The sequence below is a fragment of the Macrotis lagotis genome, chromosome 3 (genome assembly GCF_037893015.1).
Source record: "Macrotis lagotis isolate mMagLag1 chromosome 3, bilby.v1.9.chrom.fasta, whole genome shotgun sequence".
NCBI lineage: Eukaryota > Metazoa > Chordata > Mammalia > Peramelemorphia > Peramelidae > Macrotis > Macrotis lagotis.
The window spans coordinates 102934175-102956026 of record NC_133660.1 but is presented as its reverse complement, the minus strand read 5'-3'; the positions used below and the strand labels follow the sequence as shown (position 1 = coordinate 102956026).

Sequence of the window (21852 nt, the reverse complement as noted above, 5' to 3'; positions counted from 1 at the left end):
GCCTACCTGAAAGTCATGATATATAAAAGAGGTTGGACATCATCTTTGAAGAAATTATCACAGAAATCCTCCTCATATTCACCTCTTGAAAGAGATCCCAAAATTAAAACTCTCAGGAATATTACAGTCAAATTTCAAAAGAGAAGCAGTTATTATGGAATCAGGATAACATAGCAGCTTCTAGATTAAAGGTAAATAGTATTCTGGAAGGCAAAAGAGCTTGGATACACCCAAGAATCAACTACCCAGCAAAATTGAGAATGCTTTTTTCAAAGGAAAAGATAGACATTCAATTCAAACTTTCCTGATGAAAATACCAAAGCTGAAGAGAAAATTTAAACTTCAAATATGAGATTCAAGTAAAGTCTAAAATGGTAAACCAGAAAGGGAGATCTTAAATTCAATGATATTCAATTGTTTATATTTCTGACCTGTTTATATTCATTCATTACATCACTTGAAATATATATATATATGTATATATATAATATATATTATATATTTATAATAGGGAAGACACAGATAGGAATTCAATTTGAAGGGATAATATAGTAAAAAGATGGAGTTAAGTGGTAGGAGAGGAACATGTTGGGAGAAAGGAAAAGGAGGATGTAGAATGGAAGTATGGGAGGAGTTATTTCACATATAAGGGGTATCAAAAATCTTTTGTAATGGAGCAGAAAAGGGGGAAGGTGAGGGAAAGTGAATGAGCCCTATTCTCATCGAAATTGGCTCAGAAATGCAATAACATGCACACTAAAATGGGTATTGAAATCTATTTTATACAACAGAAATATAAGAGGAGAAAAGAATGGGAGAAATGGGAGGAGATAGAAGGGAGAACTGATTGGTGGAGGGACTAGTCTGAAACAAAACACTTTATGAGGAGGGATAGGGTAGAAGGAGAGAGAAAGAATAGAATAAATGGAGTTGGGGGAATAGAATGGAGGGAAATATGGTTAGTAATAGTAACAGGAAAAAATAATGAAATGAGTTTCTCTGAAAAAGGACACATTTTTTCATACATAGAGACCTGAGTCAGATTTATTAAAAAAAGTAATTATCAACTGATCAATGATTAAAAGATATGAATACTTTTCAGATGAGATTATCATTGCTATCTATGGACATCATTGAAAAAATGTTCTAATACTATTAATTAGAGAAACGCAAATTAAAACAATTCTGATGTCCCACTTTATACCTATTGGATTGCCTAGTAGGACAAAAAGAAAAAAATGACAAATGTTGAAGGGGATGTAGGGAAAATGAGACATTGATGAGTTCTTGGAGGAGTTGTGAAATGACTCAACCATTCTATAGAGCAATTTGGAATTAATCCCTAAGGCCTACCCTTTGAACTAACAATGAGACTAGGCCTGTATTCCAGAAGAAATGAAAACTGGGATAGAAAAGAACCTATATGTATATGAATATTTTCTACTTCTTTTCTTTTGGCAAGGAATTGGAAAATTAAGGCATATCCATCAGTTGGGGAATGGCTGAACAATTAGTGGGATGTGATTCTGATAAATGCTATTCTGCTGTAAGAAATGATGAATAGGAGACTCTCAGTAAAACTTAGAAAGACTTAAATGAGAGATGAACTGGAAAACATACTGTAAACAAAGTAGCAGCAATATTGTAGGATGATATTATGACTTAGTTTTTCTCAGTAGTGCTGTGATCCTAGACAACTCTGAAAGATTTATGATAAAGAATGCTATTTGGGGCAGCTAGGAGGCTCAGTGGATAGAGCATTGGCCCTGGAGTGAAGAGTGCCTGAGTTCAAATCCAGCTTCAGATATTGCCTAGCTGTGTGGCCTTGGACAAGCCACTTAACCCCATTTGCCTTGCAAAAACCTAAAAAAAATGCTATTCATTGAGAGAGAGAGAGAGAGAGAGAGAGAGAGAGAGAGAGAGAGAGAACAGATGGTGTCAGAATATATATTGAAGCATAATTTTTATTAAACTTTATTTTTTCTGATGTTTACTTTTGGGGGGTCCTATATTTTCTTTTACAATATGAATATTATAGAAATATTTTGCCTCACTATAAATTTTTAACCTGTATCATATTATTTGTTTTCTAAATGAAGGCTGATTAGGTGGGAGAAATGGAAAGAATTTGGACCTCAGAGATTTAAAAATGAATATTGAAACTTCTTTGAACATGTACCTAGGTGAAAATAAAATAAAATTAAAAAAATAAAGCATACAACAATTTCTGTCACTTTCAAAATAAAATAATTGCATCTTTGCTAAAAAGGTGGATCTAGTTTTGTACATATCTGACACCTAGAGAAAAATGCTGTAAATGACAGGAAAAAAATCTGAACACACATACACACATGTATACACACATGTGACCTTATGCTTTGTTATAGGTATTAGAATACCATCTTTGTTTTATTCCAACACATCAGTGGAAAATTAATGTGGGAAAACATATTATCTAGCAAAATAAAATCATATTACATTACCAATATCTATTGCTCTACTTTTCAGTGATAGGGATAGAGCAAAAGAAAAGGACAGAAGAGACATAGCAACAAAAATGAGGACAGAGAGAGGCAGTGATAAAGAGAAACATAGAGTTAGAAAGACATTATCATATAGAAAGAAGAGAGTTTAAAAATACAGAGAGATACAGGGAAATAAAAATACTATTTTAGAAACTTAATCTGTTTTTCTCCTCTTCCAGGTTTTTTCAAATCGGATATCTGCAAGAAGCATTAACCTGTATCCTAGCACTAAAAGCCAGTTGAGCAAGCAGGTGACCAAATTGCTAACCTTATAACTGGTTGGGGATGTCCAGTATTCCATTTTCCTTTTATGGCAAAATGATATTCCTATCATTTTAGTTACATGCCAAGGAATATTACTGATTGTGTATTCTAAGAAAAAATTTAAAAGCTTGAAGTCTAGAACGCTGAAATTCCCTCAAAGTCTTTCTTAGTGAGGTAATACATCTCAGTTTCCTTTCAATTCGGCTATTCATTTTATTTGACATGTTTTTGTCCCACTGGTGGACAGAATTTACTCTGGACCTTCTAGGAACACAGGCTGAGGAACTCCCTCCACCCCCAATTACCCTACAATAGAAATGTAATTTATTAATTTTATGATTTATGATGTAGTTCATATTATACTCTCTAAGCACAGCTAGGGAACATCCTGTAAGTACAGTGCATGATATTTAGGATAGGATGCTTATGGCAGCAATATTCTGGAACCACAATGAAGTTGTGTTTGGCTTCTGACAGTAATAAATGCTTTAGAATAATATCATAAATAAGTGAGTGATAAAAAGGGTTCATGTAAATTGAGGCATTCAATTACTTAATTGAATAAAATATACTTTTTTGAATGCATTTTTATTGTAGAAAGGAAAAGGATAAATTAAGTGTGAGATAAAAATTGATCCAATATTGTTTAAAAATAATTAACTTTTATTGTAATCCCTGGCATTTCCCATAAGCAGACTTTCCAGTTCAGGTGTAATAACCTTGACTGTACAAATTTCATGAATTTCTCTTTGACATTTTACTGGCAATATAAATTTGGAGATGTAACTTGAAATGACCACAAACCAAAATTTTTAAAATATCAATCTGATTATTAAAAGTCACAAAATTAATATATATTTCTTAATGAAGTATTATTTACTATCAATCCCAAATAAAAAAACACAAACAAATTTGTTTTTTTGTTAACTACATTCCATAGAAATTAGTTATGAGAAAAGTAAGGAATCCTGAGATTTTTTTGAGGAAGAAATAAGAGTGTTCTTCACTATTCCATCCAGCTGGGTTAAAAAGAGATCCTCTGTCTCTAAATCTTTACACATTTTTTTTTTAAATTAGGGGCATATTACATAAAACCCATGTATTTCCTTCAACTTAGTATTGTATTTGTGAGATATTTTTATTTGCTGTTATCTATTTGCATACAAAATATCTTTATTTCACCCAAACTTGTCTCTGGAAGCCTGATTCTAAGTGGGATGCAGCCCCACATTTCTATGAGAGTTAGCATCAAAAATTTTTATATGCATTACTAGAGAGCTGGAATATTTTCAAGTTTTTATCTTTGTATTATTGTATCTTACATACCCTTGTAAAAATGTATTGTTCACTCATTTTGGGTTAGACTCCATTTTTACCCTATTTGGGATTTTCTTGGTAAAGATACTGAGATGCTTTGTCATTTCATTATGTAATTCATTTTACAAATGAGAAAAGTAAGGCAAAAAGGGTTAAATGACTTTTCTAGGTTCATAAAGGTAGCAGGTATATGCAGACAAATTTGATCTCAGGAAAATTAGTCTTTCATACTCCATGCCTGATAGTCATATAGCTATCAATTTGTAAACAATAGTAATTAAAAATAATTGTTGAGTTGATATGAAAATGTATTTTTCCTGTGGGTAGTCATTTCCACAAAACTTTTTTCAAAGTGTGAATACATGTGATAAACAATTCTGAATAAATATAGAGTGGGAAATATTTTTGAGATAGATATTTTTTTGGGGGGGGGAAATAGAATATTTGTAGAGAAAAGGAGAAACATTACATTACAAAATACCGTTTTGTTTTGTTTTGTTTTTTAAATTTAGAGTTGCCTAGTGTGGATCAGGGGTAAGAATATACATAAACCCAAATGCATAAACATAGACATGTGTGTCAATAGAAAGATGATAGAAACATAGATAGATAGACAGACAGATAGATTCAAAAAAGTCAAAAAGTTAAAAAAAAGGAAGATGATAGAGCCCAAATCAAAGTTCTGATTTCATAAATCACAACAGTGAGAAAACATCTAAGCAATAAAAGGAAATTTAGGAGATTCAAAAATCTTAAACATCTACTACTGCAAATGACAAATTTTGCCATATTTAAAAGAAATTATCATTTTATTTACTTTGCAAAGTATTTGAAAATTACTATCATATTCATATAATATTGTATAAATTGACATGCCCTGTTCTAGTATTTGGTAGAAAACTGAATATCTATAATCTATTTTTTTAATAACTCAAGGAATCATTATTGATATTCTTACTGACAGATGAACTGATTCACACAGGTGATAAGCCAACTTCTCTAAAGTTCCATTGAAGCTGGAAAAGTTTTAATTGATTACTTTGCTTCTGGGTTTACTATCCAAAAAACTAAATATATATTTCCTTTTCTTTTTAAGGTTTTTGCAAGGAAAATGGTGTTAAATGGCTTGCCCAAGACCACACGGCTAGGTAATTATTAAGTGTCTGAGGCTGGATTTGAACCCAGGTACTCCTGACTCCAAGGCCGGTGCTTTATCCACTACGCCACCTAGCCGCCCCAATATATTTTATAAAATTAAAAATAATCCCTTGATGAATTCTTGAAAGATGTTATTCAGACTCTTATTATTGATTATGGCTTTCAAGTAGTTCAGTAATTCTTGATTATCTCTCTTGGATTTATATTCCTTTATCCAATGAGTTTTTTACATTTATTCTATTTTTTCATATTTTTTTATTTTAATTAACTGTCTCAAAAAATCATTACCTTCTATTTACCCAATTCTAAGTTTTAAGGAATTATTTTCATCACTTATTTTTTGTACCTCTTTTTCATTAGGGCAATTCTATTTTTAAAGGAATTGTTTTCATTTTCCATTTGCCCAATTGTGTTTTTGAAGTTCTTTTCTTCAATCAGTTTTTATGCTTCCTTTTCCAAGTAATTGGCTCTCTCTTTTACATAATTTTAATTTCTTTTCCCAATTTTTCTATTGAAATTTAAAATTTTTTTTGAGTTCTTCCAAAGAGTCTTTTTGGGCTCGAGATAACTTCATATTCCTCTATCAGTCTTTTTCCACTGTTTTCCTCTGAGATGGTATTTTGAACTTTCTTATCATCATAATAACTTTCTATGGTCAGGGTTTTTTTTCTGGTTTTTAAGTCATGCTTAGCCTAGTTTGTGGTTTTAAAGTTTGTGTGTACTCCTGGGGACTCTCTCAAGCTTCTTAGGCTGGTGGACAGAGGTCTATTCACCTCTCAAGTTGTGACCTCAGGTGTTAACAACATCTCCAACCCTAGTCTTGTCCTGGGTTCTGGGGCTCATAATTTGCTTTCTATGATGGACCTGGAGACCTCTCAATTGGCCTGCTGTTTTGTTGGCCTATTGAACTAGGATCTGGAGACCTCACCGGTTGATCTTTCCTGTAACTGAGAGATTCCTGCTGCCTTCCCCAACACCTGACTGAATTGGACCATGCTTCCCCTACACTTGAATGACATTTCCTGAAATCCTTCCAAGTTATCTTAATCTGGAATGTTGATGGACTCTGTCTTTTTTGGATTCTGTTACTCCAAAATCCATTTAGAGGCCTAATTAATGTTGTTTCTGAGGGAAACTGGAAAAAGTTCAGGGAAGTTCCTGGTTTCTCTCTGCCATCTTTGCTCCATCTCAAATTAAAAATAATTCAACCTCTTTCAGAAAAAAAAATGGCTAGATAGACTTTGCAAATTCCCTGAAATGTTAAGTTCTTTGATTTTTAATACCCTATTGTCAGCCTAAACATGGAACCATAGTTTGCTTACTATGTTCAGGGAATACCAAGTGGTTCATTTATTTGAAACTCATTTAAATATTTTCATGATTGCTATACAAAGATACTAAACAAAATAGCTGGGGCAAAAACACCAGAAACTTGACAAAATAGTTTATTTATGACTTGTTCCAGATACCTTTTCATAGAAGCTGTAATAGGTAAAGGGATAGCAGTGAAAATAATTCTGATTTGATTACTAAATGTATTAACATATATCTTGAGGGTTTTCAAAACAAAGTGAATAATAATAATCACTCTTATGTAAGATAAGGAATTCCTTTCAGGTATGAGTGCTTTGATGGACCTCATTCCAACTCACACATATCTCAGATTCTCTGATTCTGTAATTTTAAAAATACTGATTGGGCTAGAAATCTCTCTGAATTTTCCTTCTAATACAGAAATTACTAATGATTTTGCATAGACTGGGGCAGGGGGAAGGTCCAGATTATCACAAGGTTCAAATTTGGAATCCTGAAAGGATCGAGGGGTTAAAACTGAGATCTATAATTAACTATAGCCAAAAAGGAACTTCTTTTCTCTGTGAAAACTGAAGAATTTAAGTTTGGTGAAGAGGTAAGTCAAGCAAAGTACTTTATATTTTTCATAAACATGGAGAGGCAGGGTAAATAACAGAACGTTAACAGATACCCTTACCTATCTATGGCAGAAATCATGATTTAAAAGACACAATTTTTCAAACAAAAAATACAAGGCTGATGCTAAATTTTCCCCTACTGAGCCATAGAATACTTCATATACAGTTATGCCCATGTGTTTTAAACATATATCTTGCAAGGGGCAAAATAACATTCTTGAATCTACAGTTTAGCTCCATAAAAAGCCATATTTTTGTATCATAAAGTGAATAAGTTGCTTATAGAAAGGTCTTATTTCCTATTTTTGTTGAGTCTTTAAGATGAAACTAAGTTGATTGTTTTTTGCTACCATTTGAACAAAGAACTTCCAGAACAATTTTCTCTTTACACATACACATGCATTATTTTCTTACACCATGCATTGTTTAATATTTACTGTGTACTATATAGATCTCTCTACACACACACACACACACATACGCACACACACACAAACACACACAAACGTTAGGGGTGGCTAGGTGGCACAGGATCTGGAGTCAGGAGCACCTGAGTTCAAATCCAGTCTCAGACACTTAATAATTACCTAGCTGTGTGGCCTTGGGCAAGCAAGCCACTTAAAACCTTTGCCTTGCCAAAAAAAAGAATTTGCAAAAATTCAAGACTCCATATAAATATGAGGGATTATGTTATGATGCTCAGTTTATGTTTAAACAGGCTGGAAGGGCACTTCTCCAAAGCTAGAATACAAAGAATTATAAACATGGCTGTCAGAAATTATTTTTAAAATATCCTTTCTTATTAAATTCTAAGCTTTGTTATTTGATTGTCTTTGGTTTAATCTAAGGAAAAATGACAAGAGAAATCCATGGAGACTATGGATTGTTAAATAGATATGATAACAATAGTATTGACTATTTTCAGGCAAAAACAAAGTATTTAATACTCCTGCAAGATAAAAATTCATATGTAATGAGAAATGTTTTCATGGTTATTTTTGTTGTTTCTATTATTATTATTATTAACAGTAATAATGATGATAATTACAATGACATATAAATAATAACATATACGTTATACTATACATAATGAAGCATTTATTCACTTCCTTTTTTCTTCATGAGTTATATGAATTAAGAGAAGTTATCAACTTCATTCTATTTTACCTGGATTTCTATGCTTTCTAAAGGAAATATAATACTTTGAATATCTTCACCTAAGACAGACAGACAGACGCACACACACACACACACGCATGCACACATACACATCTCAGGTCTTTTTTACATGTTTAAAAATTAATGAGAACTGAAGAGCAAAGATGTTGGTGTACTCATTGGGACCTAGCTAAACTCTTTCAATATTTCCCTCCTAACAACTTTAAAATAACACAAATTAAAGTTTGAAGCACTAGAACCAAAAAAAAAAAAAAAAAAAAAAAAGAAATTAGAGACATTTTCCCATCAGATTAAGACAACTTAATAAGGTTCAGAGGAGATATTTGTAACAACACGGTAGGTGCAATCTCATGCATGGGTGTAGCACCAGAAGCAGATCTTGGAGGAACCCACAATAGCTGAATGTGCACTTTAAGATGCTCTTAGTACAATGATGGTAAGAGGACCTGACAATTGTCTGAAAGAGATTACAAGAGACCCTTTGCTGACACTGGATAAATCTGACTCTGATTGACAAGTGTATTGTTCATAAATTTCTGAATCATATTTTCAGAACATAGATCCATGCATTTGATCAGTCATAATGGTGTAGGAGAATTGCTTACAGATAAGGGTCAAAAAGAGGGCTAGAGTTTGTGACTATAGGAGAGCACAGAACCTGATGACAGTTTGTGGATCAAGATGAGCACAACTAATTGTGGCTCTAGGGAACTGTGACTTCCTTTGTAAAGGATGATACCTCTCTCTAGAACAAACCACCTTCAAGGAACTGAACACTTGTAGCCTGTCAGAATTAGCTTTGTAAACAGGAGCACAAAATTGAACCTTGGCATGGTGCCTCTTCAGAGTTGAACTTTAATGTAAAATTCAAAGTCAAAAAATTAGTCTGAGAAAATGAGTTAACAACAGAAAAAGAACTTGATCATAAAAGCGACTATGTTGACAGGGAAGACAAAGACATAACCTTAGACGATAATAAGAGAAGCCACAAGAATTCCTGAAAGACTTAAAGAGATGAGGGATAGAGAAAAATTGGGAAAAATAATGATACAAGAAAATGATGAAAAAAAGAATTAACAACTTGATAAAAGGTACGCAAAATACAAAATAAAATAAAATTGTCCAAATGATAAAAGAGGCACAAAAATTCCCTGAAGGGAAGAACAGCCCAAAAAAGTAGAATTGGATGAATAGAAAAGGTTATACAAAAATAAACTCAAGAACTCTTTAAAATGCAGAATGAGTCAAATGGGAAAAAAAGTGACAAAAGTGAAAAGTACCAGGAGATCACATTGCAGTTATGATCACCTGTAAAAGACTTGGTTTCTCCGATCAATAAATTGATCTTTGACAATTCCAGAAGATTTATGGGGGAGTGAGTTATCTACTTTATAAAAAGAAGTGCTGAACTCTGATTGCAGAATGAACTATAATTTTCTTATTTTCTTCACTTTGGGTTTTTGTTATATGACTGATATATAAATATGGTTTGTATAATTTCATATTTATACCTGATATCATATTCTGCTTTTCTCTATGATTGGGAAGGGTGGGAGAAAGAATCTGGAAGTAAAAATATAAGAAACAATGAAAAAATATATTAAAAAAAATTAAAATATTGAAGGTTCTCAAAAAATAGAATATGTTTATATGTACTTCATTTTATCAGTGTTTCTGATATCAATATTCAAAGCACATTAGTGTTAAAAAAAGTACCTTTGACCTCATAGATGCTCTGAAAGTGTCTCCAAGTACTTAGGGTTTTATCAAAATCTGTAGTGGAAACAAGTGGGTGCTTTAGTGGGTTAAAGAGGGTGCTGTAGTGGTCCAAGTCAAGCTCTGTCATTTAATAAATACCTCTCTTTGAAAACACAGGATATTGTATTTCTATGTCTTTTTCACTGCAGAAATGAGTATAGTTTTACCTTTACCACTTATTATACAAGGCTGATTATGAAACTCAAATGAAATTAATATATCTCATGTCCTTTGTAAGTGTAAAACACTATGTAAAACGATCTAAAGGTTTGTTATTCATGTTAGTTGTTGACTTCAATAAAGATGTGATCATCAATTTGTAATTTCTTTAAAAGTTGGAGAAAGTGACATTTTCTCATCTCTATTGTGTCAAGTGTTGTGTGATGATCATGGCAAGCATATATTTACGGAAGGTAGGGAATAGAAGCTCCAGTTATAGCCCCAACTTATTCAAGCATAGGATAAGATAAAGCAAAAAGTGATTATTTGATCATGGAGGATTGAACACTGGACATAGTAGACACAGACTCTGTTAGCATCCAGAGCCATTTCCAATGTCCTGACTGCTGAATCAAGATAGTTCTTTTCTTTCTCATTTCTCCTTCCTTCCCCTTCCCTATCCTCCTTTGCACTCCTGCTCTGCTCAAAGGAATGTAAATCTTGATAGTTTAAGACCAAGACAACAGAGAGGTGATGTCATGAAAAACACATGAATTGGATTTGAGTGAGGGGGATACCATGCTAAGTTACCAGCATCACTTTCTACTCCAGAGGTACCTGAATTCAGTGGTCAGAGATGAATCAGGATCACTGGAGATAGCCCTGGATGTCAGTCAGAGGAAGTGACTTGTCCAAGTGTCTGCTGCTGGATTCAAACTTCCAGCCTCCTGACTCCAAGGCCAGTGTTCTATCCACTGCACCACCTAAACTAGGCAAGACATCAAGGAGTTTTCAATGGCTCTCAATGATTGTCCAATAATAGGTCCCAGACCCAGACCAGCTTGGTCATTGTTTATATCCAGATTGTCTGAAAATGAATATAAATAGAAATTGTTTCAATTTTGGCCAGAAACCCTGAATGTCTTCTCCTCCCAGATTGATTTTTTTTTAAAAAACTACATTGAAGAGGTCCTTCTTTGCCACATTCTTTCTTATCTAGACATAATCAGTGAATGGGCATGGTGTCAGTCCAAAACTGAGATCAACTAAAGAGTTTAGCTTAAAAAGACCTAGCTCTACCACTACATCCAGGGCCATCTCCAGTCCTGATCCATATTTGGCCATTGTACATAGATGACTCTGGAGGAGAAAGTGAGGTTGATAACTTCTTAATTCATATGCATATCATGGCATTACAACCTTTGATATCATGTTCCCTTTTGGAAAAGAAGAACAAACAAGGAACAGATCCCTAAACTACACTTTCAGAACTGTTATCGTGCTCCAAGTTGGCTCAGGATTTGGTTCACAGAATGGGAGTATATAATTCAGCTCTACCTTTAACAAAGTCCCAGATGCTCGTCTCCACCAATAAGCAGAGACTTACATACCAATGGGGTTTGGGATAAGAGTTAAAGAAGACAATCTGGCAGAAAGAACAGAGGACCCCCCTGGTGATGTGAGACATTTAGGGAATTGTCATATATGTTGAAAATATGGTAGCTGGAAAATAGTTGAGAATAGGTCCAACCATAGCAGACCAAAAGTGGTTTACTCAGGTGGGAAAAAAAGGATAAATAATAGAATAGGCTACAAAAAGGGAGATTACCTGAAGAGGCTCTTGGTATAGGGAGGAGTTATGGAAACTATTGCAAAGAATATGGGTGAATAGCATGGAAATATACTCGAGTCTTAAGAAAGTAAAAACTGATTATGTTTTGAGTGTGATCCCTACTTAGTTGAGTTGCTCTAGAACATGTAATATTTTGTAAGAAGAAGGATAGATTACCTAAAAAATACTACAGAAGCAAAATTGAACAGAGCTAAGTTCCCAGGAAATGAGAACAAAATAGTAATTGCCTTGAGGCAAAGTAATATTAGAAAGATTGCTGCATCAGTGAGAATAAAGAAGCAGTTTAGGGGAAGAGATAAGAGTCAGACATTAACAGTATTAGGGAAAAAGGACAGGGGTGTGTTTTTGTGTGTGTCTGTGTGTGTGTGAGTTTGTGTGTTTGTGTGTGTTGGTGTGTCTATATGTGTCTGTCTGTGTATGTGTGTATTTGTGAGAGAGAGAGAGAGAGAGAGAGAGAGAGAGAGAGAGAGAGAGAGAGAGAGAGAGAGAGAGAGAGAGAAGAGTGGAAGGAACACATTTTACACATGTTTAGTTTCAACTAGGTTTTCTCTAAAAAACAAATTATGGCTATTTGAGGAAAAGAATTTATCTCACAGAAGAGTGAACCATACTGTCTCTTTTTGCTGAAGTCTCATTCAAAAAAAATATGATTCCTTAATGTCTTTGCATTTAAAAGAAGGACCTTCTTTGATTTTCTTGGGTTTAGTGGGGAGAAATAGTAGGGGAAATGAGGCAGAGAAATACTTCTGTAATGACTATGTCCCCCCCCCCCATTCTATTGATCAAGCTATGAGAGAGGTCACTTAACTTTTATTAAAATGGCTTTCCTCTCCCAGCCAAAAGACAAGCTTCTAACAATAAAATAATGAATCCCTGCCTTAGCCTAAAGGAACAGTCTTTGACTAACCATCCTGGATCTACAAATCACTCATTACCTCTGCTCAGTAATGCTCAAACATCAACATATCTCTCTCCCTGCTCATATCCTTTCTTTAGGCTAAACTCTCTCCTTATTTGATCTTCTCCCCTGACTTTGGAGGATAGCTAGCTGTGGGGGAGCTATTTCCCCCACCTCTATTATCTTTCTTTATTACCTATTGCCCTTATTATTACTATTATTGTTATTATTATTATTACTATTACTATTACTATCATTATCATTATTACCCTTCACACACCTTCCTATGGAGGGCAACCTGCTCTGGGGAGTGGGGAGGGAGAGGAGTGTCATCCTTCAAACTGTCCTCTACTCTTTTGCCCTTCTCTATTACTTATGCCCTGCTTGTTTGTCTTCCTGTGGGAAGCCCATGATTACCTATGGAGCATGATTTCCCAAACACTCCTACCCTCTTCTTACTTTGATTGAAATGCACTATTTTATTGCTTCTTCAAAGAACCTAATCTGTGAACTTTTGGAGTGAGTTGTAAACTGGTTGTGCGAAATTTGAATTAAAGTCTAAACTTCCTTACTTTCTTTAATCAGAATAGTGAATTTTTTTATCCCAAACTAAGCAGATTTTAAGACCCCCCTTTTCCCTGAAGGCATTTGCCATCTTCAGTATCTGCTTAATAATTACTTGATTGATTGACCAAGCTCATAGTAAAAAAGTCAGCTCAAAAATGTGAGCTCAAAAATGTAAATAAAAAGAATAATAAAAGCAAACTAAATAAAATTATAATGGATAAGGAAGATGAGAAGAAATTCTTCAAATTCCTTTGACTAGGAACTTTAGGGATGATGAGCATGGAACATTGGAGTCACTTTCAGAAGTAGCTGAAGGGTTAGTTTGCTTTTTTAAACTTTTTTTTAAGATTTGTTAGGAGGAAATGCTGGGTAGTTCTCTGTGGGGGTATATTTAGAAACTCTTATGTAAAAATTCAAGTCTTCAACTACAAAATTATATCCACCCCCCCAAAAAAGGTGGGGCATGAGAAATATATGATATAGTAGATTGCTTTAAAATATTGCTTTGAAGTCCAGGAAAATTGGGCTTTGTGAAAGAGGGGTTAAGAATCAATGTGAGGGGGCGGCTAGGTGGCGTTGGGGGCGGCTAGGTGGCATAGTGGATAAAGCACTGGCTTGGAGTCAGGAGTACCTGGGTTCAAATCCGGTCTCAGACACTTAATAATTACCTAGCTGTGTGGCCTTGGGCAAGCCACTTAACCCTATTTGCCTTGCCAAAAACCTAAAAAAAAAAAAAAGAAGAAGAAGCAATGTGAGTTCATTTGAGGGAAGAACTCACCAACTCTGACTCAGAGAGATAAAAATTCACAGGTTACAAAAACAGTTTACAAATTATCACAAAAAGTCCACAAAACTACTAAGAAAGTCCATAAGTGAAGTCCTTTGGAGAAGCCGCTAAAAAGTGAGTTTGTAGATAGTAACAAGTAAGCAACAAGAGACAGTTGAGAGAGTAGCAAAGAGGATAGTCATTTTACAGAGTTATAAGCTAGAAAAGGTGAGTCATAATGTTTTTATAAAAAGGAAAAAAAATGAAAAAGAATGTGTAAGGAAGAAAAAATACCAACAAGAGCAGTGAAAAATGAAAGAGGAAACTCTTTGAATTAAAATCTAAGCCTTTCTTACTTTCCTGAATCAAAATGGTGATTTTTTTCCCCCCAAGTATGAGCTGGAACCCATGAAAGAAAGGAAGAGGAGAAGGGAGAAGAAGTTGGATCAGCAGCAACCCTGCTTAGTCATCAGGATTTAAAGAAGCTCTGCCTGGAAAAATACATTTCTGTGGAGGGTGAAACAAGATTGGAGCTTGGGGATTAGCATCAGTTTCCAATGTGTATGACACAAGGATGGTCCCCAAGGAGTAGATGATGCCTGACATAAGACAGCACTCCTGCTCCTATTCCAAAGGCATGATCAAGGTCAGACCAAAGTGGTTGAGGAAATGGAGTTAGCAAAAAGCTAGAGAATGGAAAACAATCCCCCCCATGGTACAGAAATGTTACCAAGACAAAAATGATTACATTTCTCTGTATTCAAAGTTCTTCGGTTCTATTTTTGTGTGGGGGCAGTATAAAGGGGGATAAATTTCTGAGTGACTAATTTACTTACGTAAACCAATGCTTTTCTTGGAATATTACAAATAATGTTAGCACTACAATGTACTGATGTTGCTTAGACAGTAATTCAATGAGTCTGAAGGTGGGAGAGAAGGTACTAACTGTTAGCTTATGGTAAAATGTATCTTGAAATATATGCAGACCAATAATCCATAAAATGTCCACAACCTCTAAGGAGTAAAGCTATAATTGCCCCTATCTACTTTGCTTTTGTCCCCTATTTTTAATCTTCAAGGTTGCCTTTGACATGTATTTTAACTTGATTTCATTTTTATAACAATGCCCAGGATAGAGGAAATACACACTCCAATTACCTCTTCTCCCTGCTCATTTCCCAAAGGATGACACTGTGTAGAACTCTTTACTTTCTTGTGATGTTGATTCAATGAAGGTCATTTATCAAGGACCACTTACAAAATGCTCCCTTTCTTATAGAATATCCATTTTAAAAGTTGTCTAATGCCCAGAGACATATAGATGCCTGGACTTCCTGACTAATCTATTCTATCACATGTGATTTTTCATTGGATCATATGTTTTTTAAAGGCAAATTTTTGTTTTCCAAGTTCCCTGAAATGAAGAGCAAGTTGCTTGTAGTGACATTTTTCAGGAAAACTTATCAGTTAAGCTATTCTTTTATACAGCAACATGAAACCACAAAATAGTCAGCACTTAAAAAAAAACACATCATGACTCAAATACTTACATGAAAGATTTGACTTATTATAAATTAAGTAAAATCTATTATCATCTGGCACATAGTCAACAAGGATCAAACTCTCCTGTAGTTCAAGGTCAGTACTAAAATGAAATGTATCACGTGGAACAAAAGTCTATTTTTCCCCTTGTACTTACATTGATGTCTTCCAAATCTAAGTTATTAAGAACCACATGATTACGCTTCCAGATGATGGGAGGTCTTAGGGCTCCCTGAATAGCACATGTCAGAACAGCACTCTGTCCAACCGTTGCTGCTGTGATGCTCAGTTTCTGATCTTCTGGCAGACTCAATTGAATAACCTCTGTAAAAAAAAAAAGTAGTTTTGACAGTGTTAATGAGTTTATGGATCTACAAGGTTAATTGGTACAGAATTTAATGAATACAAGTATTAAATGTCTTATTTTGAATCAAAGGGGTAAAGCTTCAAATAAAATATAGAAATAATAAATTGTTTCCTAAAGGTCAGTATGACACTCTAATTTAATTGATTGACAAACTTCATCTTGAAGCAGAGAACAAGTCAATAAGAAATGTATTTCAGATATATAGTTATAATAAGCCTGTCAGATTGTGCTCAATAGAGACATAAATTATTTAACTGCCAACTCGACATGTTAGTGTGTCATCCACATTGAAACCAAAACGATGTTGTTTATTCACTGATAGATTTATATTGTAGTTAAGGTGAGATCATTGCTGGCTGGCTTACTGAATCCTGCTGCAAGTGACTGAAAAAAATGCTTCATGATGCTGGGAAGCACAAATTGACTTGAAGGGAATAAAAGGTATATGGGAAATCAAAGAAGAAGAGGATGGATTTTATTAACAAAAAAAAAATATGAAAGCCAGCTCTCTGTAGAACCCCCCTTTAGTCACTTTTGAGCAATTTTTCTCTGTTCCACAAATTTTATAACTTCATAGCTTTTGTCATATGTTTTCCTTTTAGGTATGATCTTTTCTCATCAATAAGGCTCCATGCTGCTATGTTTTAAGCAATGTGAAACTGGGTTCCCTCTGCTAAGATAAGAGAATTTAGAGTAAAAAATAAATATCATTGCTTTCAAATGAACTTGTTACCTGATTAAAATAAATATTCCTTTTGCTGACAGTTGTCGACTTATCCATGGCTAATCATATTTTGTCACTTTTTCCCATGTCTTCGCCAAAATGTTCTCCCCAACATGCTAAACTTCCTTGTTTTTGTTTTTGAAATATAGAAGGGACCAATGTAGCACATGGGATACCCATTGGTTAACATTAGTTCTTACCACACAAATTGTCTATCTTTATTTTATTTATTTATAGCCTTATTCTGGCTCTCTTTCATAGTTGGCTGTATTTAATACATTACAGCACACTAATTTTCACCATACTACTCTCCACAATTCAGTGATACTTATTTTTCATTTCTGGAAGTCTTAGTTGCCTCCATGATTTTTCAGTCAAACACCACCACCAATAAAATGTTGGAATTAAAAAAATATGAATTTTTTTAGGAAGAAATGTAGAACCTTCTATTTTTCCTAGAACAATCAATCTTGTTCTATTGCATCTAATTATGAGCCAAACCTATTCATCAGTAGTGTACTTTCAACAATCACACACACACACACACACACACACACACACACACACACGCACGCATACATATTGGCACAGATGAATTGATTTTATTTGTTCCATCAAGCTCGACGTTATATCTAGGCAGTAAAGATTCTTATCATACTTGGGTTTTGTTTGTTTGTTTTTCCTGTAGATATGTTTAGACCAAATTATTGTGAAAGACTTATGGGGTTTCCCAGAGATTCTATACTCTCATCCTTGATAGAATTCCATAATGCCAGTTAAGAATATGGATATCTTGTGGATTTTGACATCTATAAGGAAGAACACTATATCATGGACTATATGCATCCTTCATTGTGGGAGGGAGCATATACAGGAATAAGTTTACAAGTTTACAAAAAAATATAATATTACACATTTCATTCAAACTGTAACCAGGCAAAAACTGCCCAGAAAGATATTTGACAGTTTACCAGTTTCCTCTTTCATTTTTTCCCACTTTTTGACTTTTTTTTCCTTCCTTCCTAATTCTTAAGAAAAGGAAAAATATGATTAAACATTAATTCTTGACCAAAGCTCATTGCAGTTCTTTGAGTCCTTTTTTTGTTCCTTTTTCAAATAATATCTTTTGAAATTCTAATCCCCAATCCCAATCCCTGCAATTTTGACAGAAGAATTTTATCTCAATATTTTCTTTCAATGTTAGGCAAGTGAAATATCTAGATAGTCTGATCATTATATTTCACTGGAAAATATCTGGGGGAAAAACTATCTTACTTTCTGATTGAGGTAGGAGACTCATGTTAGTATTTAATTTTTAGATAGGCAGATAGAGTTTTACTTTATTTGTTTATTTAATTATTTTTGTTTTTCATCTACATTTACATTTATATTTTTAAACTAAAAAATTTCCTTCCAGGCTCCCTTTCCACCTCCCTCCCTTAAGTGGCCAACAGTCAGGTAAGCATTATCTATCTATATATATATATATATATATATATATATATATATATATATATATATTTGATATCCATGTTTACAGATTAGTCATTTTCAGTATGAGGAATTAGGATAAACGGGAAAATATATATATATAAGAGATGATTTTTATAAAGGAATCCTCAGATTCTGAAAGGGTTGTTATTTATTTATTTTTTTTGGTTTGGTCTGGTTTTGATTTTCTTCCTATAATGTAGATCTATGCCTAATTTTTACCATACTATTTTCCATTTTTTCCAACAATTTTTGTCAAATAGTGAGTAAACCACTATATCATCTGCAAAGAATGAAAGCCTTGCTTATTCATTGCCAATTCTCGTTCCTTCAATTTCTTTTTCTTCTCTTATTGCTACAGCTAGCATTTCTAATACTATATTGAATTGTAATGGTGATAATGGGCATCTTTGTTTCACCCCTGATTTTATTGGAAATGCTCCAAGTTTATTCCCATTGAATATATTTGTTGATGGTTGTTTTAGACAGATACTATTTATTTTAAGGAAATCTCTATTCCTAAACCTTCTAATGTTTTTAATAGGAATGAATGTTGTATTTTATCAATAGCTTTTTCAGCATCTATTGGGATAATCATATTATTTCTGTTGATTTTGCTATTTTGATATGTTTAATTATGTTGAGTGTTTTCCTAATGATGAACTATCCCTGCCTGCCTGGTATAAATCCAACCTGATCATGTGTATTATCCTAGTAATAACTTGCTGTAGTCTCATTGCTAAAATTTTATTTAAAATTTTTAAGATTTTTGCATCAATATTCATTAGGGATATTGTATAGACCAATTTTCTTTATCTATTTTGGTTCTTCCTGGTTTAGTTATAAGCACCATGTTTGTATAATAAAAGCAGTTTGTAGAACACCTTCTATTTTTCAAAATAGTTTATGTGGATTAAGAATTAATTGTTCCTTTAAATGCTTGGTAGAATTGACTTGTAAATCCATCTGGACCTGGAGACTGTTCCTTAGGGACTTTATTGATGGTTTCTTCATTTTTTTTTCTGTAATAGGGTTATTTAAGTAATTTATTTCCTCTCTGTTAATCTGGGCAGTTTGTATTTTCGTAAATATTCATCCCTTTCACTTAGGTTATCTAATTTATTGGCATACAGTTCAGGAAAGTAGCTATGGATCATCTCTTAAATTTGCTCCTCATTGGGGCTTAGTTTATCCTTTTTATTTTTGATGATGGTAATTTGACAGATTAAACACAATTTTGTCTATTTTATTGGCTTTTTCATTAAACCAATTTTTAGTTTTATTTATGAGATTAATGGTTTCCTTCCTTTAATTTTTTTTAATCTTGCCCTTGATTTTCAGAATTTCCAAATTGATATTTAATTGGGGATCTTTAATTTGTTCTTTTTCTAACTTTTTTAGTTCTATACACAATTCATTGATATCCTCTTTCTCTGTTTTATTAATATAGGCATTTAGAGATATAAAATTTTCCTTCAAAACTTCCTTGACTGCATCCCATAAATGATAGGACTATGATAACTCAGTATCATTTTCTGGGATATATTTATTGATTATTTTTATTATATGCTGTTTGATCCAACCATTATTTAAAATAAAATTATTTAGTTTCCAATTAGTTCTTGGTTTATCTTTCCATTACCCTTTTATTACGAGTATTTTTTTTATTTTGCATCATGGTCTGAGAAGTGTGTGATTTTATTATTTCTGCTTTTCTGTATTTGATTTTAAGGTATTTGTGCCCTATTATATGGTCAATTTAGGTATAGGTGGCATGAACTGCTGAGAAAAATGTATATTCTTTTCCATCTCCATTAAATTTTTTCCAGACATCTATCATTTCTAAGTATTCTAAGATTTAATTCAATTTCCTAGCATACATCCTTATTTTGTTGTTATATTTATCTTGTTCTGAAAGAGGGAGGGAGAATGAGTCCCCACGTTATTTGCTGTTTATGTCTCATTGTAAATTACTCAGCTTTTGCTCTAGGAATTTGGATGCTATAGCATTAGGGGCATACATGTTTGGTAATGATTTAGCTTCAATAACAATGAATGGCTTTTAAGAAGATGTAGTTTCCTTCCTTATACCTTTTAATGAGATCAAATTTTTCTTTTACTTCATGTGGTCAGGATTGCTTTTACTTTATCTGATATCAGGATTGCTACCCCTGAGGTTTTTTTTTTTTTTACTTCAGCAGATACATAATATATTTTGCTCCAAACTTTTACCCTTACCCTGTGTGTATTTCTCTTCTTCAAATGATTTTTGTTTTGTTTGGGTTTTTTTTTTTTTAGTTTTTGGTTTTTGCTAGGTAATTATTAAGTGTCTGAGGCTGGCTGGATTTGAACTCAGGTACTCCTGACTCCAGGGCCAGGGTTCTATCCACTGTGCCACCTAGCCACCCCTCAAATGTGTTTCTGGTAAAGAACATATTGTAGGATTCTATTTTTAAAATCCATTTTTCTATCCTCTACTGTTTTATGGGACAGTTCATCCCATTCACATTTACAGTTATGATGCAGATATAGCTTTAAAATAGGATCTTAGTTCAGCATAATTCCTTTTTTGCCTACCAATATCCATCTTTGCTAATAATATGAATATGAAATGGTTTCTAATTACAAAATACTTTACATGCAATATGATTCATTTGATGTTTACAGAATTCCTGTGAAATATGGTACACATGCTACTTCAATGAAAAGGACTTCAATAGGTCTCTGAGGTCATTGATGAGAGTAATTACTCCAAGTGGGTTATATCATGACTAAATCTTCCCATAAATGCCATGCAAGGGTTAAATCATTGTGTTAATGACCTTCATGAAAACTTTCAACATCAAACATGTATAGGAACTTCACAAAGTCATCCTAATGTTTTGCTACATGGTTGCCCACCTCCATTTCTTATTATACAATTGTCATTTTTCTTAGTGTGAATTGGTATCTGAGTTACTTTAATTTTACTTTTTCTAATCAAGAGTGATTTCAAACATTTTTATATGACTACAGCTAACTTTGATTTTGAAATTTGCTTATATTCTTTTACTATTTAAAATTAGAGAATATATGTGTGTGTGTGTGTGTGTGTGTATCTGTATATGTACATATATATATGAAACTCCATTCCTTATATACTTGAGAAATAAGACTTCTGTCTGAGAAATCTGGTATAAATATTTTTCTATGTTTATGGTATCTTATCAAAATGTAGTTTCCCTGATTAGCTCAGAATCAGATCTATTTTTACTTTTGCTTTGTTTCATATCATGATTCCTATGCCTGCCTTTTTTTTGACTTCTACTGAAGAATTTTAGATTTTGCTCTAGTCCTTTCTTTTCACTGTTTTTTTTTAACTTCAAGTTTTTCACAGCTACAACATTTTGTTGGATTTTGGTTTATAAGCCATTCTGTTTTCTTCTTCTATTTTAAAGATTAGCTCATTTCATGCACATACATAATAATTACTACTGGGTATTTCTCTCCATCTACTGCTTTTACCTCTCTGTGTTTTTTTTTTATCATATCCCTCCACAGAAGTATGTTTCTGACCAATAGAGTTTTTTGAAC

The 21852-nt window shown here is 33.3% G+C and overlaps 1 protein-coding gene across 1 annotated transcript in view; it reads right to left on the bottom strand.

Moving 5' to 3' along the window:
• FSTL5 (follistatin like 5) overlaps positions 1-21852 on the bottom strand; it is a 1020077-nt gene that overhangs the window by 310098 nt on the left and 688127 nt on the right. Inside the window, exon 7 of the mRNA XM_074227423.1 lies at positions 15855-16021. Within this exon, the coding sequence (XP_074083524.1) occupies positions 15855-16021 (167 nt within the window). The remainder of the gene's footprint in view (positions 1-15854; positions 16022-21852) is intronic.